The 24571-nt window shown below is 42.0% G+C and overlaps 1 protein-coding gene across 1 annotated transcript in view; it reads left to right on the top strand.

Annotated features, from left to right (window-relative positions):
* spaca9 (sperm acrosome associated 9) overlaps positions 1 to 23884 on the top strand; it is a 35937-nt gene extending 12053 nt beyond the window's left edge. Inside the window, exons 3-5 of the mRNA XM_080212241.1 lie at positions 2614 to 2816; positions 14055 to 14207; positions 23825 to 23884. Coding sequence (XP_080068367.1) covers positions 2614 to 2816; positions 14055 to 14207; positions 23825 to 23858 — 390 coding nt within the window. The 3' untranslated portion in view covers positions 23859 to 23884. The remainder of the gene's footprint in view (positions 1 to 2613; positions 2817 to 14054; positions 14208 to 23824) is intronic.
* The last annotated feature ends 687 nt before the right edge of the window (positions 23885 to 24571 follow it).

The following is a 24571-nucleotide window of genomic DNA, read 5'->3' on the forward strand; positions in this document are numbered from 1 at the left end:
TTTGGCAGAACCAATGGGAGGAACGAGTACACTATCAAGGGCAGGAGTCTTAGTAGTGTTGAAGAGCAGAAGGATCTTGGGGTCCGGGTCCACAGGACTCTTAAATCGGCCTCGCAGGTGGAGGATGTGGTCAAGAAGGCGTATGGTGTACTGGCCTTCATTAATCGAGGGATTGAGTTTAGGAATGGGGAGGTAATGCTGCAACTTTAGAAGACCCTTGTCAGGCCTCATTTAGAGTACTGTGCGCAGTTCTGGTCGCCTCACTATAGGAAAGACGTAGAAGCTATTGAAAGGGTACAGAGGAGATTTACAAGGATGTTGCCTGGACTGGGAGGCATGCCTTATGAAGTTAGGTTGAGGGAGCTGGGTCTCTTTTCCCTGGAGAGACAAAGGTTGAGAGGCGACCTGATAGAAGTTTATAAAATGTTGAGAGGAATAGATAGGGTGGATTCTCAGAGGCTATTTCCCCGGGTTGAAATGGTCGCCGCAAGAGGACACAGATTTAAGGTGCGGGGAGGAAAGTACAGAAGTGATGTTAGGGGTAAGTGGGGCGGTTTAGAATGGAGTTGAGGAGGAACTTCTTCACTCAAAGGGTGGTGAATCTCTGGAATTCTCTGCCCGTTGAAGTGGTGGAGGCTGCCTCGCTAAATATTTTTAAGACGCGGGTTGATGGGTTTTTGATAAGAGAGGGGATTAAGGGTTATGGGGAGAGGGCGGGAAAGTGGAACTGAGCAGCGACAGATCAGCCATGATCTTATTGAATGGCGGGGCAGGCTCGAAGGGCTAGATGGCCTACTCCTGCTCCTATTTCTTATGTTTCTTATGTTTTTCACTCAGAGGGTGGTGAGTGAATGGAATCGGCTGCCGTCAGTGGTGGTGGAGGCGAACTTGCTGGGGTCTTTTAAAAGACTTCTGGATGAGTATATGGGGTTTAATGGAATTGGGGGTTATAGATAGGTCTATAGATTGGTAGCTGTTGATGTGATCGGCGCAACTCGTGGGCCGAAGGGCCTGTTTGTGCTGTAGTGTTCTATGTTCTATGTTCTAAGGCTTACCCCGTCCTACCTTTTCAGGTGTGGTGACATTAAGTTTGGAATGATTAGATAAAATTATCCTCACTCTATAAGTAAATGGGGATGCTTATGAAGTAAGCTGCATAATGAAACTATGCCTCTAATCCAACACAAGTATATTATTAGCAGTTTTATTAATTGGGGTCAATGCAATAACTGATATGAGAAGTTGGAACATGCACATAGTTTCGGTAAGGCTGTGCTGTTCTGGGGTTTAAAACACATTGGATTTGTTTTCTTTGCTTCATATTAGGAACATCATAATGGGAAGATCTCCTTTGATCACTGTTCCAGTATAGCAATGGAATGTGTTATTTTAGATCATTTTTATGATACAGCTAGAAATAGCGAACATAATATTTAATGATATCACTGACACAAATTGACCAAAGGAAATATTGCTCCTTTTTTTGGACCAGAGTTTAGGAAACTTTCTGATTCATGCTAATCTGTGAGTGTTTGTTCTTCATATGCTCAAAGTTCAGCATGCTTCATATTAGATCGGGGTTCAGTTCCAGCTTTGCATTACGGTCTGTGTGGAGTTTGTATATTCTCCCCATGTCTGCATGGGTTTCCTCTGCGTTCTCTGGTTTCCTCCCACACACCAAAGATTAGGTTGACTGGCCACGCTAAATTGCCCTTAGTGTCACGGGGACTACCAGGGTAAATGCGTGGGGTTATGGGGATAGAGCCTGGGTAGGATTGTTGTCATTGCAGGCCTGATAGGCTGAATGGCCTCCTTCAGCACTGTAGGGATTTGATGAATCTATAATGCACAAACGTAACAGTGGTAGGTTTTTTGGAAATGATGAATAAATTAAGTACGCTGTAGATTTTCAGTTGTGTAATTGATAATTTTATATTGTGAAAACGACTGCAGTGCAATGGACAAGGTCAAAAACTTCAATCCTCTCAGTCTCTGCTCTATTACCAGCAATGAGGCCAGGCAACTTCTCTCTCTAAAAGACATATAAAAAAATGATCATGGGCTCGTGTTCGTCTAATCAGCCAAGGAGCAGCCTGGAGACCTAGAGCAAAGCCTGTCATCTGAGCCACAGAGTGTCTAATATAGAGGAACATGACAAGGAGTAGGAAAACCATTTTGAAATAGGGAAAACATTTTGAAATAGGAAATTTTGTTATAAAACTTTCATCTGTTTTTCAATATTTACTGTCTAAATTCTAGAAATGATGTGGAGATAATTTGTGAACAACATTAAGATACTGTTATGGTGGCACAGTGGTTAGCACTGCTGCCTTACAAGCACCAGGGACCTAGGTTCAATTCCCAGCTTGGGTGACTGTCTGTAACCCGTGTCGCATGGGTTTCCTTCGGGTGCTCCAGTTTCCTCCCACACTCCAAAGATGTACAGGTTAGATGGAATGGCCATGCTAAATCCTTCTTCAGTGTACCCGAACAGGCGTTAAGAGAATGACGATTAGGGGATTTTCACTTCATTGCAGTGTTAACATAAGCCTACTTGTGACACTAATAAATAAACATTAGATTAATTTAGATCTTTAATTCTTCTCTGTGCAGGTTCAAAATTATCTGGACCACTACTGTGACAATTCAACTGACAAGAGAATCTTGATCATGTTCCTGGATCTCTGCAAAGATCTCAGTGATTTTTGTAGTCAACTTGAAGATATAAATCCCAAAGCTTGCTCACCTGATGATAGACTGGAGAAGTGCAAACTCCTTCTCAGCTGTAACAATGACATGTCCAACATTCGAGCCAAGTAAGCCTTCTAAAGTTATTATGAAAGTAATGTGTAGCGTTTGCATCAATGTAACTAGTCTAGCTTCACAATGATCCACAATTTTGCGGAAGAAAGGTATGGCTTGGTGTGATCCAGTGGCTCAAGTGATTAAATGTTGAAATTTAAGGTCACGAGTCACATCCCAAAATTCATTTACCTAACCTCAGATCAGTAAAGAAAGTACTTGCAATTGTATAATGCCTCTTTTGTGGCTCAGCAGGGAATAGCAATTAGGATAAAGTTTGCTTCTCATGTCATAGGAACTCAACATTAACAATAGCTTATTCATGTCCAACAAAATACATACTTTTCAAATCCTATTTGGCTGCTGTCCTGAATCCAAGTCCAATATTTCCATCTCCTTTTTTCTCTCTTGGTCCTAGATTTCCTTGTGCCTTGAATGAATTAATGAACCCACAAGCTGTTTGCGCAATCCCAAGTTCTAGGGAAATAACAGATATATGTGGACAGAAAACTTGAAAACATCAGATCTGTGTGTTTCTTCTCATTAACCAAATAAACTAAGTCAACAAACTATGGGATGAATTAAAAATGCAGTTCTTCAAAGAGGTACTGCGTCAAAGTAAGCAGAATGGGAGAGGAGTGTGTATGCTGCTTCAGGGCAAAGTGAAACTGAGGCTAGATCAAATGACACACTTCCCTTAAAGTGATATCATGCTAAAATTGCTTCAAGGCATTTTACAACACTTGCCACCCACAACTTTATTGTAACTGGTTGCATTCATGTCTTGGCTTTGGTCAAAACATAGCTTATGGGTGGCAGTACCTTTAAGTTTAAGATTATTGATTGGTGTCACAAGCAGGCTTGCATTAACATTGGAATGAAGTTAATATGAAAATCCTCTAGTGGCCACACTCTGGCACCTGTTGGGGTACACTGAGGGAGAATGTAGCATGGCCAGTTCACCTTACCAGCATGTCTTTTGGACTGTGGGATGAAACTCACACGGATACAGGGAGGATGTGCAGACTCCATAGAGACAGTGACCCAAGCCGGGAATTGAGCCTGGGTTCCTGGTGCTGTGAGGCAGCAGTGCTAACCACTGTGCAACCAAGCTGCCACCTTTCTTCTGACTGAAATCTCCCCACTTGGCTTTATTTCCCACCTCATCACACCACCTCCCACTACTAAAATTGTAGCGATTGCATGCGCCTCTTATCTGTTCTATACCTTCTTCTCTAGCATCTCAACCTATTCCATGCCTCTCATTTTTCTTGAAATCCTTGTTGTCCCTCATTTTTCTCATCCAAAATATCTGCCACCTTTTGCACTTTGTGACTACTCAACCTCAGTGATTTCAATCTCCATTTCAGCTCCCTTGCTCCTCTATCCCTGGAATTCACTGCCTTACTGTCACCTTCAGTAAAATGCAGCCTCTACTGCTACCTTGGCCTTCTAGCTCCTGAAATCCCCACACATGATTTTGTCATCTCTAGATTTGACTATTCCAATATATTGGCTGATTTCCACATCACCAGGTAAAGGAAACACATCTGTACTGTTAAAGCTTGAACATATCCATGTTTTTAGTTATTGTTCTTAGGGAATTATATTGCAGCATGTTGGAAAATTTTACTTGTTGAACAAGACCCAACTAAATCATCTTGCGGTATTCAGGAGCAAGTTGACAATTTCTTTCAGTCAGTAGAGTTATAATGCTGAGAAGAACATTAAGTGGAAGCCAAAGCATTTGAACTGAGTCCAAGAGAAAAATGTTAGTATAGCTACTTGAAAAGATAAGACAATTTTACAGATAAGTTTATAAAATCATAAAATCTCACTAGGATAGGAGACCATTCAGCCCATCAAGCCTGCACCAACTGCAATCCCACCCAGATCCTATCACCGTAACTCTGCTAATCTCCCTGACACTAAGGGGGCAATTTAGTTTGGCCAACCATTCTAACTTGCACATCATTGGACTGTGGGAGGAAACCAGAGCACCTAAAGGAAACCCATGCTGACACGGGGAAAATGTGCAATCTCCGCACAGTCACCCGAGGCCAGACTTGAACCCAGGTCTCTGGTGCTGCTGTGCCGCCGTAAGATTAAATTGTGTATTGGGAAGAACATCATTTTTACTGTTTTTATTGTATTGTAAACTTTATTTTGTGCTCTGGACTTTTGACTGTGAAAAAGAAAAATGGTAGGTAAATGTTTACTAAGTTTTTTGAAAAATCATTCATGGGATATGGATGTCGCTGATTAGGCCAGCATTTATTATCCATTCCCTAATTACCCTTGAGAAGGTGGTGGTGAGTTGCCTTCTTGGAATACTCCAATCCCTGTGTTGTAGGTGCACCCATAATGCTGTGAGGAAGGGAGTTCCAAAATTTTGACCTAGTGACAATGAATGAACAGCAACCTAGTTCCAAGTCAGGATGGTTTGTGGCTTGGAGGGGAACTTGTTGCAAATGGTGGTGTTCCCACACATCTACTACTCTTGTTCTTCTAGGTGTTAGAAGTCACAGATTTGGAAGGTGCTGTTGAAGAAGTTTTGGTGAGTTGATGCAGTGCATCCTGTAGTTGGTACACAATGTTGCTACTGTGCATTAGTGGTGAGGGGAGTGAATGTTGAAAGTGGTGGATGGGATGTCGGTGAAGCGGGCTTTCTCCTGAATGGTGTCAAGCTTCTTGAGTATTTTTGGAGCTGCACTCATCCAGGCAAGTGAAAGGTGTTCCATCATGACTTTAACTTGTGCCTTATGGATGTTGGACAGACTTTGGGGAGTCAGAGGTGAGTTACTATCCAGAGAAATCCCAGTGTCTGACCTGCTTTTGCAACCATAGTATTTATAAAGCTGGTTCAGTTCAGTTTCTGGTCAATAGTAACCCCCAGAATGTTGTTAGTTCCTATTTGTTGTGGCCTAAAGGATTTTGGAAAAAATATTTGAGCAACTTCATTGGTTTAGATTCTGCTTTCCTTTCAATACATTTCACTTCCAGTCCGTAGTTGAATTGTAAGCCAAGCCAATCAGATGAAAAAGTAGCACAAAAGTTTGCATATAGACTATGTGGCACTTGAAGTGTGACAGGGGCTGCAGTGTGATGATTTATTATACTATAGATCATGAGATGTGGAACTGACATCCTGCCTTCACAGCTCTTACAAGTGATGTTACCATTCACACTGCTCTATAAATATATCACTTCAAACTGATGAGACCGATGCATTGGAAAGAGTCATAATCTCCAGTTTCTGTGCAAGTGATTCATAGATGAAGGTGTTAGCTACATTGACAGCCACATGTATCTAATGTTCATTGTTCTACATTTGCCATCTTGTGCCAGATGACTTTTCTGCAGGAATTCTTTTATCCTACTGTTAACACTTTATTGGCTGCAAAATTTGAGGTACCATGTTTTACAACAAACTTCCAGACTTTGTAATGTTCAGCCAAAGTTTACCGAGGGTGTTACAGTGCTTAGCACTGCTGCCTCACAGCGTCAGGGACCCAATTTTAATTCCAGCCTTGGCTACCTGTCTATGTGGATTCTGCACATTCTTCCCATGTTTGCGTAGGTTTCCTCTGGTTGCTCTGGTTTCTTCCCACAGTCCAAAGATGCGCAGGTTAGATGGATTGGCCATGCTAAATTACCACATTGTGTCAGGAGGATTAGTAGGGCAAAAACATTGGGTTGTGGTGATATGACTATGATAGAATTGTTGTTGATGCAGGCTTGATGGGCCGAATGGCCTCCTTCTGCACTGTAAGGATTCTATGAAAAGATGACTATAACGGGCCTTAAATAATTGCTTCAAGTTAACATTGGAAAATCTTGTTTGACTCTGTACCGACCTTTGCACTGCCATAGCACAGAAAATGAGTATGAGATGACATTGGTCTGGCAAGCAAAACACAACTCCAGGTCACCAGAATTTCAGCTGTGTAGCCATGATCTTGATGCTTGTCACGTTGGCTCACTTTGGCAATATGACGTTTCTCACTTTGTCTTTACTGGCCACTTAATTTTCAAGAAAAGTTAAAAATGCTTTTAATGTTTCTTGCTGCTTTGCACGATAGTGTGAAGAGTTAAGTTTTTGCAACCATTTGAAAATGTTGTGAGAAAATTAGCATTTGCACGTAAAACTTTTCTTCTGAGCTTCACACTTCATTAGTTTTCAGTATGGCCTGTCGTCATTGACCTTTACAATGTGCTTACTGCTTTCCTAATCATACTCTGCATCATTACTTAGGTATGCAATATTATCCATAGCATTTAACTTTGTTGTCCCATTGTAATCTTGGTTTCTTATAAAATCAATGCGATGTAGCCTATGCATAGAATCATAGAATCCCTACAGTGCAGAAGTTCTAGAGCCATAGAGGTTACAGCATGGAAACAGGTTCTTTGTCCCAATTTATCCATGCTGTCCAGTTTCTACCACTAAGCTGGTCTCAATTGCCTGCATTTGGCCTATATCTCTCTATATCCATCTTACCCATGTAACCGTCTAAATGCTTTTTAAAAGACAAAATTGTATTCGCCTCTACTACTGCTTCTGGCAGCTCATTCCAGACACTCACCATCCTTTGAGTGAAAAAATTGCCCCTCTGGACCCTTTTGTATCTCTCCCCTCTCACCTAAACTTATGCCCTCATGTTTAGACCACCCTACCTTTGGGAAAAGATGTTGACTATCTGCCTTAGTTATGCCCCTCACTGTTTTATAGACCAGTATAAGATCACCCCTAAGTCTTCTATGCTCCACGAGAAAAAGTCCCAGCCTATCCAGCCTCTCCTTATAACTCAAACCATCAATTCCTGGTAGCATCCTAGTAAATCTTTTCTGCATTCTTTCTAGTTTAATAATGCCCTTTCTATAATAGGGTGACCAGAATTGTGCACAGTATTCCAAGTGTGGCCTTACTAATGTCTTGTACAACTTCAACAAGATGTCCCAACTCCTGTATTCAATAAGAGCGAGAATAGAGGGTCATCCAGACTAGGGCTCTATTCCTTTCACAGATGCTGTCAGACCTGCTGAGATTTTCCAGCATTTTCTGTTTTTGTTTCAGATTCCAGCATCAATTGATAATGTGCCGGATATCAATCATCAAATGTATAAACATGGAGCAGTCTTGGGGAAAAAAAATCTTGACAATGCATTTTATTTCATCTAGTGTTGGAAATCCTGTTTGTCTGTCCAGAAATATATGTCAAAGTTCCTATTCAAATCTCTGACAGCATCATCCCACATAGTTGTGAAAAGCTCAGGGAAAGCACAAAACATTGTTTAACACCATTTGCTATGGAGAAAAAGATTTGCATATATAAGCATCCAATTGTGCCTTTACAAACATTTCAAAGCATTTCACACATGAACTACATCAAATTAATCATTAAAAACACAGCTGATCCCACAAATGGCAATGAGATGAATGACTCATTTATCTTTTATAGTGTTGGCTGAGTGAGGAGGGTTGGACAGCATATCAGGAGAGCTCCATGCTCTCCAATGAATTGTGCCCTGGGATATTCAGCATCAACTTTAACTACATTAACAGGCATCTCAGTGGTCAGCGCGTGACGTCCTTGGGGCCCTGAGAGAGAAGGAGACGGCGGATCCTGTCGGAAGGTTCCCTGAGCGGACTGTCAGTGTCATCTGGCAGAACGCCTCATCACCAGAACTGACAAACAAGCACCAAGATCTGGCTTGGCTGGTGGTGAGAAGGGCACTCCCTGTCAGATCCTTTATGCACGCTCGAGGTCTCAACATCACCGCACGCTGCCCTCGAAGCGGCTGCGGGGCGGATGAGACGGTCGCACACCTCCTTATGGAATGTGCCTTTGCAAAGAAGGTCTGGAGTGAGATGCAGTAGTATTTGTCGATGTTCGTCCCCAACAGCTTGGTGACGCAGGACTCTGTGCTCTACGGGCTGTTTCTGGGGACGCATACTGAGACAAATATCAACTGCTGCTGGAAGGTCATCAACTTGGTGAAGGACGCACTTTGGTCCGCCCGAATCTTGCTGACCTTCCAGCTGAAAGAACTGTCCTCGACCAAGTGTTGCACACTGGCACATTCCAAGGTCCAGGACTTCGTGCTGAGGGACGCGCTGAAGCTTGGGGCAGCTGCCGCAAAGGCACAGTGGGGAAAGGCCACACTGTAAGGCCTTTTAACGGAGGCAGACTGAGGGCCCAGGAACTGCAGAATACCCTCGACCTGTGGAGCTGTGTGCCAACCTGAGCACTAACGGCACACAGTAATTTATTGAGGCATGTAGAAAGTTTTAGGTATTGAAATGTAATCATTGTAATCAGCACAAATCTGTAAATATTGAGGCATGGATATAGTTTTTTAAGTTTTGAAATGTAGTCATTGTAATTTGTACAGATCTGTAAAAATATTTTGATTCCACGTTGTGTTTGCTATTCAAAGCTCTGTACATTTGAAATAGATGAATCGAGTTTTTTTTTATGAATAAAGTATATTTTTGGTTAAAAAAAACAGGCACCTCAGTTTAACACATAGGGTGAGAATCACTGCTCTTGGTGTCAAAGCAGCCCTTGTGTGTGGCATCAAGGAGTCCAAGCAAAATTGACCTCAATGAGAATCGAGGGAAAATCTCTTCACTGAGTGAGACATAGCAAAAAGGAAGATGTTTATGGTTGTTCAATCATCTCAGTCTCTAGGATATTGCTGGAAATTTTCATTCCAGGACTTAGTCTGAAGGTGATTGGGAAGGGGGAGATTTTCCTGCCGCAGTGGGAATTTATGTCATACCACATGATATTGGGAATTACCACATTTTTATAGGGTGGCTGGATGACTTGTGCCCTGCCATCATGTCCAGACAACATATTTAGAAGGTGCCTGGACATCAACTTACCCACCATCCAAGGAGAATATCCAACTCCTGAGAGGTCCTGAATGCTTGATACACACAGTGTTTGTGGGTACAGTCACTGGAGGCCCCCAAGTCCTACTCCCCCACTGTGCAGGCGGCACAGTGGTACAGTGGTTAGCACTGCTGCTTCACAGCGCCAAGGAACCAGGTTTGATTCCCAGGTCACTGTCTGTGGGGAGCCTGCACGTTCTCCCCGATCTCCACGAGTTGCAGGAAAGCCAAACATCTACATACCGTTGGTTCTGGACTGGTGTGAAAACCCACTGGCAGTGCCCTTTTGGATAGGGGCAGGGGAGATGATTCTAGTCGGGTCTTTGTCTATATTCCATTAACAAGATGCAAAACCGGCCTCTGGTGGGAATGGGAATCTGCCGTGATGTGTGGAAGCGCATCGTGCAGCCACCACTTGATTTGATTTGATTTATTATTGTCACATGTATTAACATACAGTAAGAAGTATTGTTTCTTGTGCGTTGTACAAACAAACCATACCATTCATAAGGAAATGAGAAAGTGCGGAATGTAGTGTTACAGTCATAGCTAGGGTGTAGAGAAAGATCAACTTAATGCAAGGTAGGTCCATTCAGCAGCAGGGAAGAAGCTGTTCTTGAGTCGGCTGGTACGTGACCTTAGACTTTTGTATCTGTTTCCCGATGGAAGAAGGTGGAAGAGAGAATGTCCAGGATGCGTGGGGTCCTTAATTATGCTGGCTGCTTTGCCAAGGCCACGGGAAGTGTAGACAGAGTCAATGGATTTTACACTGGTGGGAAAAATGACATTTTGGCTCACCCATCCACCACCCCACCTCACCACCTGCCATTACATCCACCACAGAGGATGTAGAAAATTCAGTCATTTTTCTGTCCATAGATGTTGCCTGAACTGCTGAGTATTTCCGGCAGTTTCTTGTTTTTAGTTTAACACTCAATCCAGTTCTTCCACCACCTCCTGAAAGTTTCAAATATTACCATCTCATGAGTTTTCATCTGACATAAATTACATTTTGAAAGCCAACAAGAATGCAAAAAAACTCCTTTACCGTGCATCTTGTTAATTCTGGCTTTAACTCATTTTCCCTCTCTTTACATCGAAGTGTTGATATTCAACTCATGGAGAATCTCAGTATCTGCTCTCTGAACTTGCTTATCTACTCTAGACTTCCCTATTCCTAATGCCAGCGAACTCCTTCCTTAAATATTAAGATTAAGGTCTGTTGACCGAGCACCATCTGTTCATTCAATTCTGGCTCGAGAGAGGAAGTTGCTGTGAATTTCCTTGTTAGTGGAAAGCCCCGCCAAACAGGTGTAATATTTGATCTATATACATTTGTGTTACTTTTTTTAAGAGGCAGGAGAAGCAGAAATGCTCCCTGGCCCCCAGTTAATATTTAAGCCTCCCAACTTTGTACACCCTCAAACCCCATTTCCCTCCAACGAGACTCTCCTGAAAACCATCCTACTCTCCCCCACCATGTCGGTGGCGCAGTGGTACAGAGGTTAGCACTGCTGCTTCACAGCACCGGGGACCCAGGTTCGATTCCTGAGTCTGCACATTCTCCCTGTCTCCTCATGGGCTTTCTCTGGGTGCTCCAGTTTCTTTCCGCAGTCTGTAAGACATGCTGGTTAGATGCATTGGCCATGCTAAATTCAGACACTGGAGAGTGACTAGCGGATTTTCATAGTAGCTTCATTGCAGTGTTAACGTAAGCCTACTTGTGACACTAATAAATTAACTTAAACTTAACATTGCCCATATTTAGTGACAGCAGCAGAAAAGTACAACACAGCAACAGGTCCTTCGGCCCTCCCTTTCTATTCATGTACCCATTTCAGGTCCTGCTCCTGCCCAATCGCTGCTTCCTATCTACTTCAGGCTGGTGACTGACTAGCAACAAGTAGACAAAGCCCAGAGCATCAAATTGCCCTGGCCTTTCAATGCCAATGTTAAGCATGAAGGGGGATCCACTCAATTCTCACCCAGTTAAAATCAGGACTGCATTCTTTGGTTCTCCCTGCAGGTAATTTTTGTTAAGGTTTCCTTAAAACAAGTGCTAGAATCAGGCACAGCTATTAAACAAGGCAGTACCTTTAACATCAGTGGAAAGTGTAAATGAATACACATCTCAGGCTTGATATGTATACTGTTTGCAAATACTAGCTAGAACATCTTGCCCCTATTAAATACATACATCTGAAATAAATAAAATTACTAATGTGGGATTGTATCTTGATCCTTCACTCAATATGAACACTAAAGAGTGGCAGGTGTGAGATATGGATTCATGCATTTTGCATTTGAATTGTTCCATAATAATCTTCAGCAATGCATAGTATGTTTCTATAAACTTATTGCATTTTGTCAATGTATGGTATATTTTCATGTCACGTGGGAGTAGCAAAGATATGTGGCTATGAGAGATGATTAGAGAGACAAAGGAATCCAATTTCAAAACCTTTGAAATGTCAACAGTGACTTGTATATATTTGGAAAGTTGTTGATCTGTTACTGTGATATATTTTCAGTCCTCCTTCACCCCTTGCGTGTATATACACACACACACACACACACACACACACACACACACACACACACACACACACACACACACACACACACACACACACCATCTCCCAATAAATGCATCATTTTCTAAGCTGTAGCACAAAGTACGTGAATGGACCTTATTTTCAGATCTCTTGGAGCAAAGTTGTGGACATCTAATCTCCATGCAGATTGCTTCTCGATGAACTTGCAGTAATAGCATCGCAGTCGTTAATCCTCTTGTATGCGCCTCATTGCACATTAAGGGCACAGAGCACAGTGACAGTTGCTGTCTGTATTGTCAACCATGGTAGACAGGGAATCCAACAAAAAACAGAATGAAACACCCACATAAAAATTGAAACGGTATATATTATAAATAATAACAGCCAAGGAACCTCTCAAAACGGTGTGCAACCATCAAGTTCTAACATTAGTTCACAGAAACGGTGGTTATTTGACTTTTCATTTGTATGTGCATGAAATGCCAGTAACCCGTGCACCACACACAGAAAAGATGATTGCCTTACAATTGAATGATGCTTGGCAGAACATCTTTAATGTGACATTAATAGTCAGCTTTGGTTGCCTTTTCTGTGGCTTATTATTATAAATCCAATTATTTTAGTGTCCGGTCACTGACAATTTCCTCCTACGCGAATTTAGCTTCTATGCTGTCACCTTAAAATCACTTTGTTCACACCTCTATCAGTTGAGGTTTTGGTGTTATTGCAGATCAGATTTGACATGAGGGAGAAAAAAAAATCTCTCGATCCAATTAATTTTGTAGGACCGTCATTTTCATTACAATGGGAGGAATATGAAAATCTTGGAGAAGCAGAACATGTTGGGTTTACACAAATGCTATATGGTTACAAGAATGGTCACAGTGGGGTTACCTCTTTATTTGTGACACAGGGCATTGATTCGGTGGGTGACAGCAGTGATTCCATATCTGACTAACTCCATAATTAAAGTTAGAAGCTATAACTGATTAATATTGGCCTGAATCCAACTGCTACCTAGAATCTCTTTGGTGCTCATTTGAGGCCAAGACTAGGGGCAGAATGTGGCACAGTGGTTAGCATTGCTGCCTCACAGCATCAGAGACCCCCATGCAATTCCTGACTTGGGTCACACTCTATGCAGAGTCTGCCCGTTCTCCCCATGTCTGTGTGGGTTTCCTCCGGGTGTTCTGGTTTCCTGCCACAGTCTGAAAGATGTGCGGTTTAGATGCATTGGCCATACTAAATTGTCCCTCAGCATGACCTAAACAGGCACCGGAGTATGATGACTAGGGGTTTTCACAGTAACCTCATTGCAGTGTTAATGTAAGCCTACTCGGGACACTAATAAATAAAAACAACCTCTGAAAGAAAAGAGGCATTGAAATTTCATAGAACATAGAACACTACAGCACAAACAGGCCCTTTGGCCCACGAGTTGCGCCGATCACATCAACACCTACCAATCTATGGACCTATCTATAACCCCCAATCCCATTAAATTCCATATACTCATCCAGAAGTCTTTTAAAAGACCCCAGCGAGTTCGCCTCCACCACCACTGACGGCAGCCGATTCCATTCACTCACCACCCTCTGAGTGAAAAACTTACCCCTACCTTTCTCGAAGAACCTTTGTCCCCAATTCTGCTTTTAGTTCTTTCGGATAGTAGACAGGAGTCACATCTTATAATTTGGGTAAAGATTATATACTTTAAGTGGAAATCTTGGGCTAACTTTGCTGTGGTAAGTGTATTGGGTGGTAAGATTTTTTAGTACTGTCTTATTTTGATGCAGATATCCGCATGATGAAGTGAATCACCTGAGCTGCGATGAATCAAAGCACCACTATGGTGCTGTGGTCAGCATCTTGCCAGTTGCTCTGGATTTGTTAAGGGAAGGTATTGGCGTCATTGAATCAGCCCAGTACGAAGCTGCGAGAAATAACAGGTATGCTGAGTGCAAGAAAGAGGAACCACCAGAGAGCAAAGACAACAGCGTACAAACCGTTCCAATTCCGAGGGACGATTGTGAAAAAAAAGCCATGAAATGGAAAACATCCATCAAACAGAAAAGTAAATCGTTAAAGTCCAAATCACCATGGCTACCGCCTGGTAAAACCAATGGTCTTTGAACCCTTGCAATACACAAAACATCCCATCATAGATCCATCATTAGAGCTGAGAATGTCTCAGTTGCCTGCGACAGTGGTTATTAAATAGTTACAGCCCTTCCATCCTGGAGAAAGACAGAGCATTAGAAATAAACTGAACAAATTATTACTGGATTTCTGCACTGCACATTTTCCAATTTTATTTTCAAAAAATAGTTTATTTTCTAACAAAGTTTTTCTCTTTTTTTGTCACTAACTAAAACAAAAGACTTGCACTTCCTCAGGACACCCCCCCTCCACCCCACCTCAAAACCTTTTTTACAGCCAATTAAATACCTCTAACATGTAGTCACTGTTGTAATGTAGGAAATGTATCGGCCAGTTTGCAGCACAACTCTTGTGATAATGATAGTTTTTTTTGTTAGTGACATCGGTTGAGTGATAAATCTTAGCCAGGACACCACACAACTTTTATGTTCAATCCAACTGGCAGACAGAAGTTTGGTTTGATGTCTCATCTGAAGGGCAGCACCTTTAACAGTGCAGCACACCCACAGTGGTACAATGAAATGTCTGCCTAGATTTTATGCTTCAGCCCCTGGAATGGGACTTGAAACAGAATTTTTCTGACTTTGAATGCTCCCAAAGAGCTACACCTGAAACCTAGTTCCATTCCATTGTCTTAGTGGGCGGATGTAGTTAGAAACATAGAAACTAGGAGCAGAAGTAGGCCATTCGGCTCAATGATCATGGCTGATCATCAAATTCAATATCCTGATCCCCCTTCCGCCATATCCCTTGATCCATTTAGCCCAAGAGCTATATCTAATTTCTTCTTGAAATCACACAATTTTTGACCTCAACTACTTTCTGTGATAGTGAATTCCACAGGTTCACCTCTCTGGGTGAGGAAATTTCTCCCCACCTCTGTCCTAAAAGATTTACCCTTTATTTTCAAACTATGATCCTTAGCCCTGGACTCCCCAACATTGGGAACATTCTTTCTGAATCCACCCTGTCTAACCTGTTAGAATTTTATATATTTCAATGAGATCCTCTCTCAATTTTGTAAACTCTTAATCTCATCTCATATGATAGACCCACCATCCCAGGAATCAGCCTGGTAAACCTTTGCTGTACTCTCTCTATAGCAAGGACACCCTTCCTCATATTTATTTACGCTGAATAGTACAGATCAAGCAGATCTTGTTCTTCAATCTTTGAACGCTGCGCATCCACAAAACTGGTGATGGACCAATCACCCTTAGTCATAACAGGCTCAATAGAAGAAATACAAGCCAACGCCCATGCTTCTGTTTGCTATCCAGTACCCCTTTGCAGAAAGAACATATCTGTGCATGTTGGCTGAGGTCAGGATTGAATCCTATTGTGCTGATCCCTATGTTTGAATAGCCTACAAACACCAGAAGGCTGCCAAAACATGTTAGACTTTATCCTTCACTTCCAGGAAAGGTTAGAAAGGAATTAGGGGATGAAACTGCTGTTTAGAGACTTGATGTGTCCTTCAGTGCTTGGTTTCTCCTCTATTCTAATCTGATAGAAACAATCAAACACACTTCCATTTTCTCAAACAGTATTGAATTTTTTCTGTTCAACTGAGTGGTCCAAAAATATGAGCTGAGTACATGATTAGCTAACAAGCTCCAACTATGATTGAGTGAGAGGCCAAATGCTTCTCGCCTTGAAGGTAATCTGTTTGTGTCTTACAAGAGAACTGATGAAATTGTATTTAGCCATTAGGTGGATTCTAATCAATGATCAGTTGGGGAGATAGTGCTATATCCCTTGCAAAATATGTTGCTATGTTTGTATATTTAGTATATATATTAGAGTTTAAATTGTTCATTAGTAAATTGAAACAAGATTATTTCTGGAACAAAATAACTGTTATTTTACTTTATCTGAGAGTTATTCATTCTGTTGCACTTTTTTACTTTTGCTCTTGCTACTGTGGGCAAATTTTCCAATTTAAATTGAGGGTCTTAATCAGAATAAAGCCTCAACAATCAGTTTTGCATCTTGCCTAGAGCAGGAAATGAGACACAAAAACAAAATGACTGCAGATGGTGGAAATCTGAAAGAAAAACTAAGACTGTTGGAAAATACTTGGCATATCAGGAACATCCCTATTGAAAGAAACCAAGTTAATGATTCAATATTAATACTCCAAAGGAAATTAGGCATATTGCCCCTATTAGTGATCAGCAGCAGTTAAGTTGATGAGAAATTGGGATAACTGATTGGAAATTCGTATAAATGTCACTATAAGTCAGAAAGGCAACTTCATCTCCTTTGTTTTCATTTTATTTAGTTTTTACTGTTCTCTACCTTTTTATTTCTTTATTGTCTTTCTTTATTTTTCTCCCCCCCCAACTATTTCCCCTACTTGATCCCCCCTCTCCTTACCTTTTCTCCCCTTTTGCTTCCCCTTCCCTCCTTTTTCTAATCTTGCCTCTCTCCTATCCATTCCCTCCCCCTTTCCCCCACATTTTCATCTGTCACAGCTTACCCCCTGATTTTAGCTTCTCTGCCATTTGGCCATTCGCACCCTTTATTCCGTCTATGGACTGCTATTAGCTGGTTTCTGTGGCTACGACTCAGCTTTCATTCCCTCACCCTGCAGTATAATATTCCACTTTCTATGCCTTTTAGCTTTGACAAAGGGTCATCTGGATTCAAAACGTCAGCTTTTTTGTCTCCTTGCAGATGCTGCCAGACCTGCTGAGATTTTCCAGCATTTTCTCTTTTGGTATCATCCTCATTGGAAAGGGGAAATTAGTAAATGGATCTATGCTCTATCCTCTAAATCATCAGATCAGGAAAGAAATGTGGGAGAAAATAAATATCTACAAACTAAAAGAGCAAGGGAGATGTTTCCATGAGGCAATAAGGAAAATATTGCATTCAATTATCATGCTAAACTAGAGGAAAACATTAGTGCTTATCAGCACTTGCAAAGGTAGAAAGCAAAACAATTTTGCAGATTTTCCAGGAATAGACAGGAGTGACAGAGTCTCCAATACTGGGTGTAATAACACTCTTGCCCATATAATTCTGCCTTCCAGAACATTGATACAATCAGTGATAGGAGATCCAGTAATAGAAAAATACAACAGCAGCAATGCAGAGGTCAAGCATTATGTTTTACAATAACTCTTGGCAATATCTGTCAATTAGTGTCACTGATGGCATTGTTTTGAAATTGGCATGATAGTCATCCCCATAGATGGGCCTAGGCCACTTGGAGCCAAAGAACACTCAGAGCAACACACTACCTCTCCGAAGCCTGAAGCAAAATATTCCCAAGCATACTTCTGCAGACAGTCCAGACTCTGGGATGCTCGCAATATGAAGCGGCAATGATTCGTAAGATGATTCACCAACTAACCTGCATATCTTTGGAGTGTGGGAGGAAACTGGAGCGCCCGGAAGAAACACATGCAGACATGGGAAGAACATGCAAAATCCACACAGACAGTCACCCAAGGTTGGAATTGAACCCGGGTCCTTAGTGGTGTGCCACTTACAAATATGATACAGAGTTTTAGCTATATGTATTCGGTGCACTCATCCGTTTCTTGATATTGCATGGAGTGAATCTAATTGACTGAAGTTTGGCATCTGTGACACTGGGGAGCTGAGGAGTAGGCCGAGATGGATTACCTACTTGGCACACCTGGCTTGCTTGACTTTCACAACTGCAATGATTAGAACAATATCAGGTTAGGTTGATTGGCCATGTTCAATTGCCCCATAGTGTCAGGAAGATAAATATGTGGGGTTACAGGGATATGGCCTGGGTGGGATTGTTGTCCGTGCAAGCCTGATGGGCCGAAAGGTCTCTTTCTGCACTGTTGGGATTCTATTATTCCATGAATTTAAATTACCGTGGAATGGATCGTACAGCGGCCTCAGGCAAGGCTAGGGGAAGTGGTGGTCTATTTCCTAATCAACACCTCGTGGTGCATAGAAGTAGCAACATTGGCAACTTTCTGCTCCCCAGACCTAGAGTACTTGATGCTAAAATGCTGCCCCTACTACTTTCCGCAGGAGTTCACTTCCGTTATCTTGATGGCAGTTTAATCCCACCCGGTGTGGATGTGAAGATCATGCTGGACGAAATATACACCACAAACAGCCTTGAGACGAAACATCCCGAGGCCTTGTTCATCGTGGCTGGGGACTTCAATTAGGCCAAACTCAAGAGCGTACTACCGAATGACCAACAACATGTCTCCTGCTCCACCAGAGGCCCAAACATCCTAAACCATTGCTACACAAATATCAAACTTGCTCACCACTCTATTGCCTGCCCACCCTTTGGGAAAACAGACCACAAGGCTGTGCTCCTGCTCCCAGCTTACAAGCAAAAACTGAAGTGGGAGGATCCATCAAACAGAGTCGTGCAGTGTTGGTCTGAGGAATCGGATGATCTCCTACGGGGCTGCTTGGAGTCAGTGGCCTGGTCAATATTTAAAAACCTGCGACCAGCCTGAACCAGTACACCACTACAGTAACTGACTTCATTGGTAAGTGTGTAGAAGACTGTGTACCAAAGAAGCAAATCTGTGTGTTCCCCAACTGGAAACCATGGATGAACAAGGTTGTTTTGAGCAAGAGGTCAGCGAGAGCATGCCCTCCACCCTGGAAGCCTTGGATGAACTTATATCTGGGGTCACCATTGCAGATGTCAGAGCAGCTTTCTTGAAGGTCAACCCAGGAAAGCAACTGGCCCAGATGGGATACCCAGACGTGCACTCAGATCCTGCACGGATCAGGTGGCAGAGGTATTCACAGACATCTTCAACTTCTCTTTACAACAACCTGAGCTCCTTATCTGCTTCAAGAAGATGCCTGCCATCCCGGAACCTAAGAAAATCCAAGCAACATGCTTTAATGACTATCGGCCGGTGACTCTGACATCCATCATAATGAAGTGTTTCGAAAGGTTAGTTATGGCATGAATCAATTCAAGCCTCCTGGACTACCTGGATCCACTACTGTTTGCCTATCGCCACAACAGGTCCACAGCAGATGCCATTTCCTTGGCTCTGCACTCAATCCTGGAACGCCTAGATAACAAGGACATCTATGTCAGACGCCTATTTATTGACTACAACTCAGCCTTCAACACCATTATTCCCATGAAACTCGTTTCCAAACTTCATGGCCTGGGCCTTGGCACCTCCCTCTGCGACTGGATCCTGAACTTCCTAAGTCATAGACCACAATCAGGAAGGATAGGCAACAACATTCTGCTCCACAATAATCCTCAACACCGGTGCCCCACAGGCTATGTTCTAAGCCCTCTACTATGCTGCTTGTCCACCCATGACTGTGTGGCCAAATTCCCCTCCAATTTGATTTTCAAGTTTGCTGACGACATCACCGTAGTGGGTCAGATCTCAAACAATGACAAGACAGAGTACAGGAATGAGATAGAGAATCAGGTGTGACAACAATAATCTCTCCCTCAATGTCAACAAAACGAAGGAGATTGTCATTGACTTCAGAAAGCATAAGGGAGAACATGCCCCTGTCTACATCAATGGGGATGAAGTAGAAAGTGTCGAGAGCTTCAAGTTTTTAGGTGTCCAGATCATCAACAACCTGTCCTGGTCCCCCCATACTGACACTATAGTTAAGAAAGCCCACCAATGCCTCTACTTTCTCAGAAGACTAAAGAAATTTGACACGTCAGCTACGACCTTCAACCTTTACAGATGCACCATAGAAAGCATCCTTTCTGGTTGTATCACAACTTGGTATGGCTCCTGCTCTGCACAAGACCGCAAGAAACTACAAAAGGTTGTGAATGTAGCCCAATCCATCACGCAAACCAGCCTCCCATCCATTGACTCTGTCTACACCTCCCGATGCCTTGGCAAAGCAGCCAGCATAATTAAGGACTCCAAGCACCCCAGACATTCTCTCTTCCACCTTCTTACTTCAGGAAAAAGATACAAAAGTCTGAGGTCACATACTAACCAACTCAAGAACAGCTTCTTCCCTGCTGCTGTCAGACTTTTGAATGGACTTACCTTGCATTAAGTTGATCTTTCTGTATGAATGTAACACTACATTCTGCACTCTCTCGTTTCCTTCTCTATGAATGGTATGTTTTATCTGTAGAGTGTGCAAGAAACAATACTTTTCATTGTATGTTAATACACGTAACAATAATCAATCAAATCAATAACAAAACAGATTTCAGATGCTGGAGTTACAATCAACGTGATTCTAAAATTTAGATGATCTTTGAGATTAATAAAAAATGGGAGATATTTAGTCCTACTTCTATTTCGTACTTTGTAAACAATGAATATAGCTGTAACTGACCATGCAGCAAAAAATGGATGACTTACTTCACATTGGCATAGGCAGATATCCTTAACTAAGATGGATCACAATGCATTACTCTCAACCTGTACTGGCTCTATGCCAATGGTAGCTCATCTTTGAAGAATAGAGGCAAATTGCTTCTTTCAGCCTCCATGTCCACCCCATAGGATGCTTCCTCATCGATTCGAAATGGAGGTCTTTCTGAATGGCAGCATTATGTATAAACTGGTTAATTCTGAAAAAGTGCATTTTGAAATACAAAACATAGCAACACAGAATATAGGAGCAAGAGAAGGCCACTCAGCCCTTACAGCCTGCTCCACCGTTCAAAATGATCATGGCTGATGCTTTATCTCAACACCGCACTCTCATATCTCTTGACGCCTTTATAGTCTAGAAACCTATCTATTTCCTCCTTGAATATATTCAATGATTTATCCTCCACAGCTCTCAGTGAAGAATTCCTTAGGTTTATCACCCTTATTGCAGACATTCCAGTCAGAAGAAACAACAGTCTGTTGAGCCCTGTCAGAATTTTATGTTTCAATTAGTTTCCGTCTCATTCTTTTAAATTCCAGTGAATAGAGACCCAATTCTACCAATCTCTCCTCATTCCACAAATCTGCCATCCCAAGAATCAGTCTGGTTAACTTTTGCTGCCCTCCCTCCTTGGCAAGTATATCTTTTTTAGACAAGGAGACAGTGGGCGTGATTTTACAACCTCATCCCGCCCATCTTTTGGTGAGGCAACATCATCGGGTGAGAGGCGAAAAGTCAGAAATGTGCTCGCTTTCTCACTTCCCGTGAGTGTACTGGCCCTGGGCACAAAGCTGCTTTCAATATTAATGACATGATTTAGATGTCAATAGTGAGTCTTGGATGCTATTGTCTGGACTCACTTGTACTCACTGGTTCGCCGGTCGAGGTTCTCACCTCGCCAGAGGGATCAGAGGCCATTGATGCCCTGGGTGGTTGTGGTCAGGGCCGGACAGTGCCCATGCGGAAGGGGGAACTGTGCAGATGGCGGTGTTCGGTGGGGGAAGGGGGAACTCTGCAGATGGCGGTGATCATTGCAATGGGAGATTGGGTGCCTGGGCAATGGCATCCCAAGAACTCAACAGCCAGCTTCACTGGCAAGCTTAGGCTCTGCTCCCTCACCGGAAAAACTGGCGCGATTCTCTTCTGGTTTCTCACTTGTTCGGCACTTTGAATATGTTTTGTAAAATAGCACCCATTAATTAATGTTTTAAAAATAATGACAAATGGAGTTTTTACACAATCCCTTCTAATTCACTGGGGATCAAATGTTATTCATTTTGGGAGCAACGTTACTCGAGGCTCCCATTGACAACTTACCCGAATCTAACTGTGTGACAGTGTTAGTTGATTAAAAACTGAATGAAGTGCACAGCCAGAACTTTGGTACTGCAATAACTTGAAGATAATGTTTGATGGAAAGACTATATAATTAGAGCACAATGGATCATTTCTAATGGAATAAGGCAGGTTATCTCACAGAGACAGTAAATTAAAGGGTCTATCAACCTAATCAAATTTAAAGTCCAAATAATACTAAAAGGACTAGGATACAAGAGCAGAGATGTACTTCTGAGGCTGTATCAGGCTCTGATCAAACCCCATTTGGAGTATTGTAAGCAGTTTTGAGCCCTGTGTCTAAGGAAGGATGTGCTGGCCTTGGAAAGGGTCCAGAGGAGCTTCACAAAAATGATCCCTGGAATGAAGAGCTTGTTGCATGAGGAATGGTTGAGGACTCTGTGTCTGTACTTGTTTGAGTTCAGAAGGTTGAGGGGGGAATCTTATTGAAACTTACACGATACTGCAAGGCCTGGATAGAGTGGATGTGGAGAGGATGCTTCCACTTGTAGGAAAAACTAGAACCAGAGGACACAACCTCAGGCCAAAGGGACGATCCTTTAAACCAGAGATGAGGAGGAATTTCTTCAGCCAGAGGGTGGTGAATCTGTCAAACTCTTTGCCGCAGAAGGCTGTGGAGTCAGATCATTGAGTGTCTTTAAGTCAGAAAAAGACAAGTTCTTGATTAATAAGGGGATTGGGGACTATGGGGAAAAGCAGGAGAATGGGTATGAGAAAAATGTTAGCCATGATTGAATGGTGGAGAGACTTGAGACCATCATTTTAAGACCATAAGTCTTATGGTCTTAAAGTGAAGGTCCAAGTATTAACAGGGACCATTTTTCAGGTACATATTCATGTTTAAAATGAACCTCTGAAAACACTGAAAATACACGGCAGGTAAGGCAGCATCTGTGGGGAAAGGAGAGTTGTTTATTATTTTAGGCCGACAATCTTTCGTCAAAGTCTGTTGATCTGAAACTTGTTTCGTTCTCCCCAGATGCTGCCAGAACTGCTGAGTATTTCCAGAATTTTCTGTTTTTCACTTCAGATTTCCAGCATCTGCAGTATTTTGCTTTTGTATTGAAGAGAAAACCTCAGCCAATTTTGGGCAAGTGGTACATTGGATATTGGTGTTGATATATTTTTCTCTGATGCTGCTCATTCCTGCAGGAATGTATGGAATTCCTTTCAAATAGCCAAAAAAAACTGAAGCTATTTTCAACAGAAAACATTCAAAGGAACTGGACCCCAGAGATGAAATGAGCATTCGCTATTTTTGTCCAAATTGTTACTTTTGGACAAAATATTTTATAGTTAGGCACACTGAGTTGACAAAACAGGATCTTACTGGAAATCATAAATACCTGTGAGGTTTGACTCATCCTACAGACATCTATCTGAATCTCGATGGAAGTCGAGTTCAACACATTACCTAGTGCCATCAAGGGCAGTAGCTCAAAGCTGGAAAAAGGATGTCATAGCATCAAAGAAACTGAGTCAACTTCACTTATCCATAGTAAATGTTCTGTGTCCTCACTTGGGTCTAACACCTTTCATTCTTCTCCCAGAAAGAGATGTGGATACAAACACAAAATGTATCAATGTAGTCCTTTATTTGCATCACGTTGATTAAATGTTCATTCCATGGACAATGATAGATGCTTAGTAGAAGCAGTATAAAATCTTAACCTAAAGCTCCTTCACTCTGTTACAGATGTGAAATGCAAAGAGCCGCATTTTCTAAATGATGGGCACGTCCAATTTCCATTCCCAGAAATCTGAATGTCTCCATCTCTGCCATTGCCATTTCAAGGAAAGTGTTGCAGAAATTTAGTATTCTGACATTAATTAGGTTGTTTGGCAACCTCAATAAACCTGTGAAAGGCAGCAGTGTATGTCTCATTTTGTAAATTGATATTGCTACGATACCTGATACAAAACTAACCTACTAAAATGTGAATTGATGGATCATAATCTGTATACGAATAGCTTAGATCGTGAAACAACCACAACTGTAACAAAACTGATAACTCATGAAGGGTTTGTGCCTTTTGAAAAACATAGTGGACAAGCAATCTCAGATGAAAGTGTGATATGTTTGTTACTAATATCACGCAACACTAATGCTTCTTCTTCAAACCATGTATCCAAAAATTCTCAACACTTTTTGTGCTACTCTTTTGGGAATTCAATATCCATTGCTGTTGACAGCACATTTCTGTTCCAGCAACACCTGAGACAACATGAAATTCTGGCAATTTGAAGTGATTTTTTTAATCTTCCCCCTTTAGTGCTAAAATTCTACTTGCTCTGCACATTGAAGTGTGGTGCTGCCAAATTAACAGTCCAAGTTTAATTTAAATACTCCTTCATCAACCGCTTCTGTAGCATTATTCCTGAAATGTCAGTGGGTAGAGAGCAAAAATTGACTCAAATTAAAAGAACCGTCCAAATGCAAGCT

This window comes from Carcharhinus amblyrhynchos, chromosome 25 (assembly GCF_965287045.1).
Source record: "Carcharhinus amblyrhynchos chromosome 25, sCarAmb.v2.hapA, whole genome shotgun sequence".
NCBI lineage: Eukaryota > Metazoa > Chordata > Chondrichthyes > Carcharhiniformes > Carcharhinidae > Carcharhinus > Carcharhinus amblyrhynchos.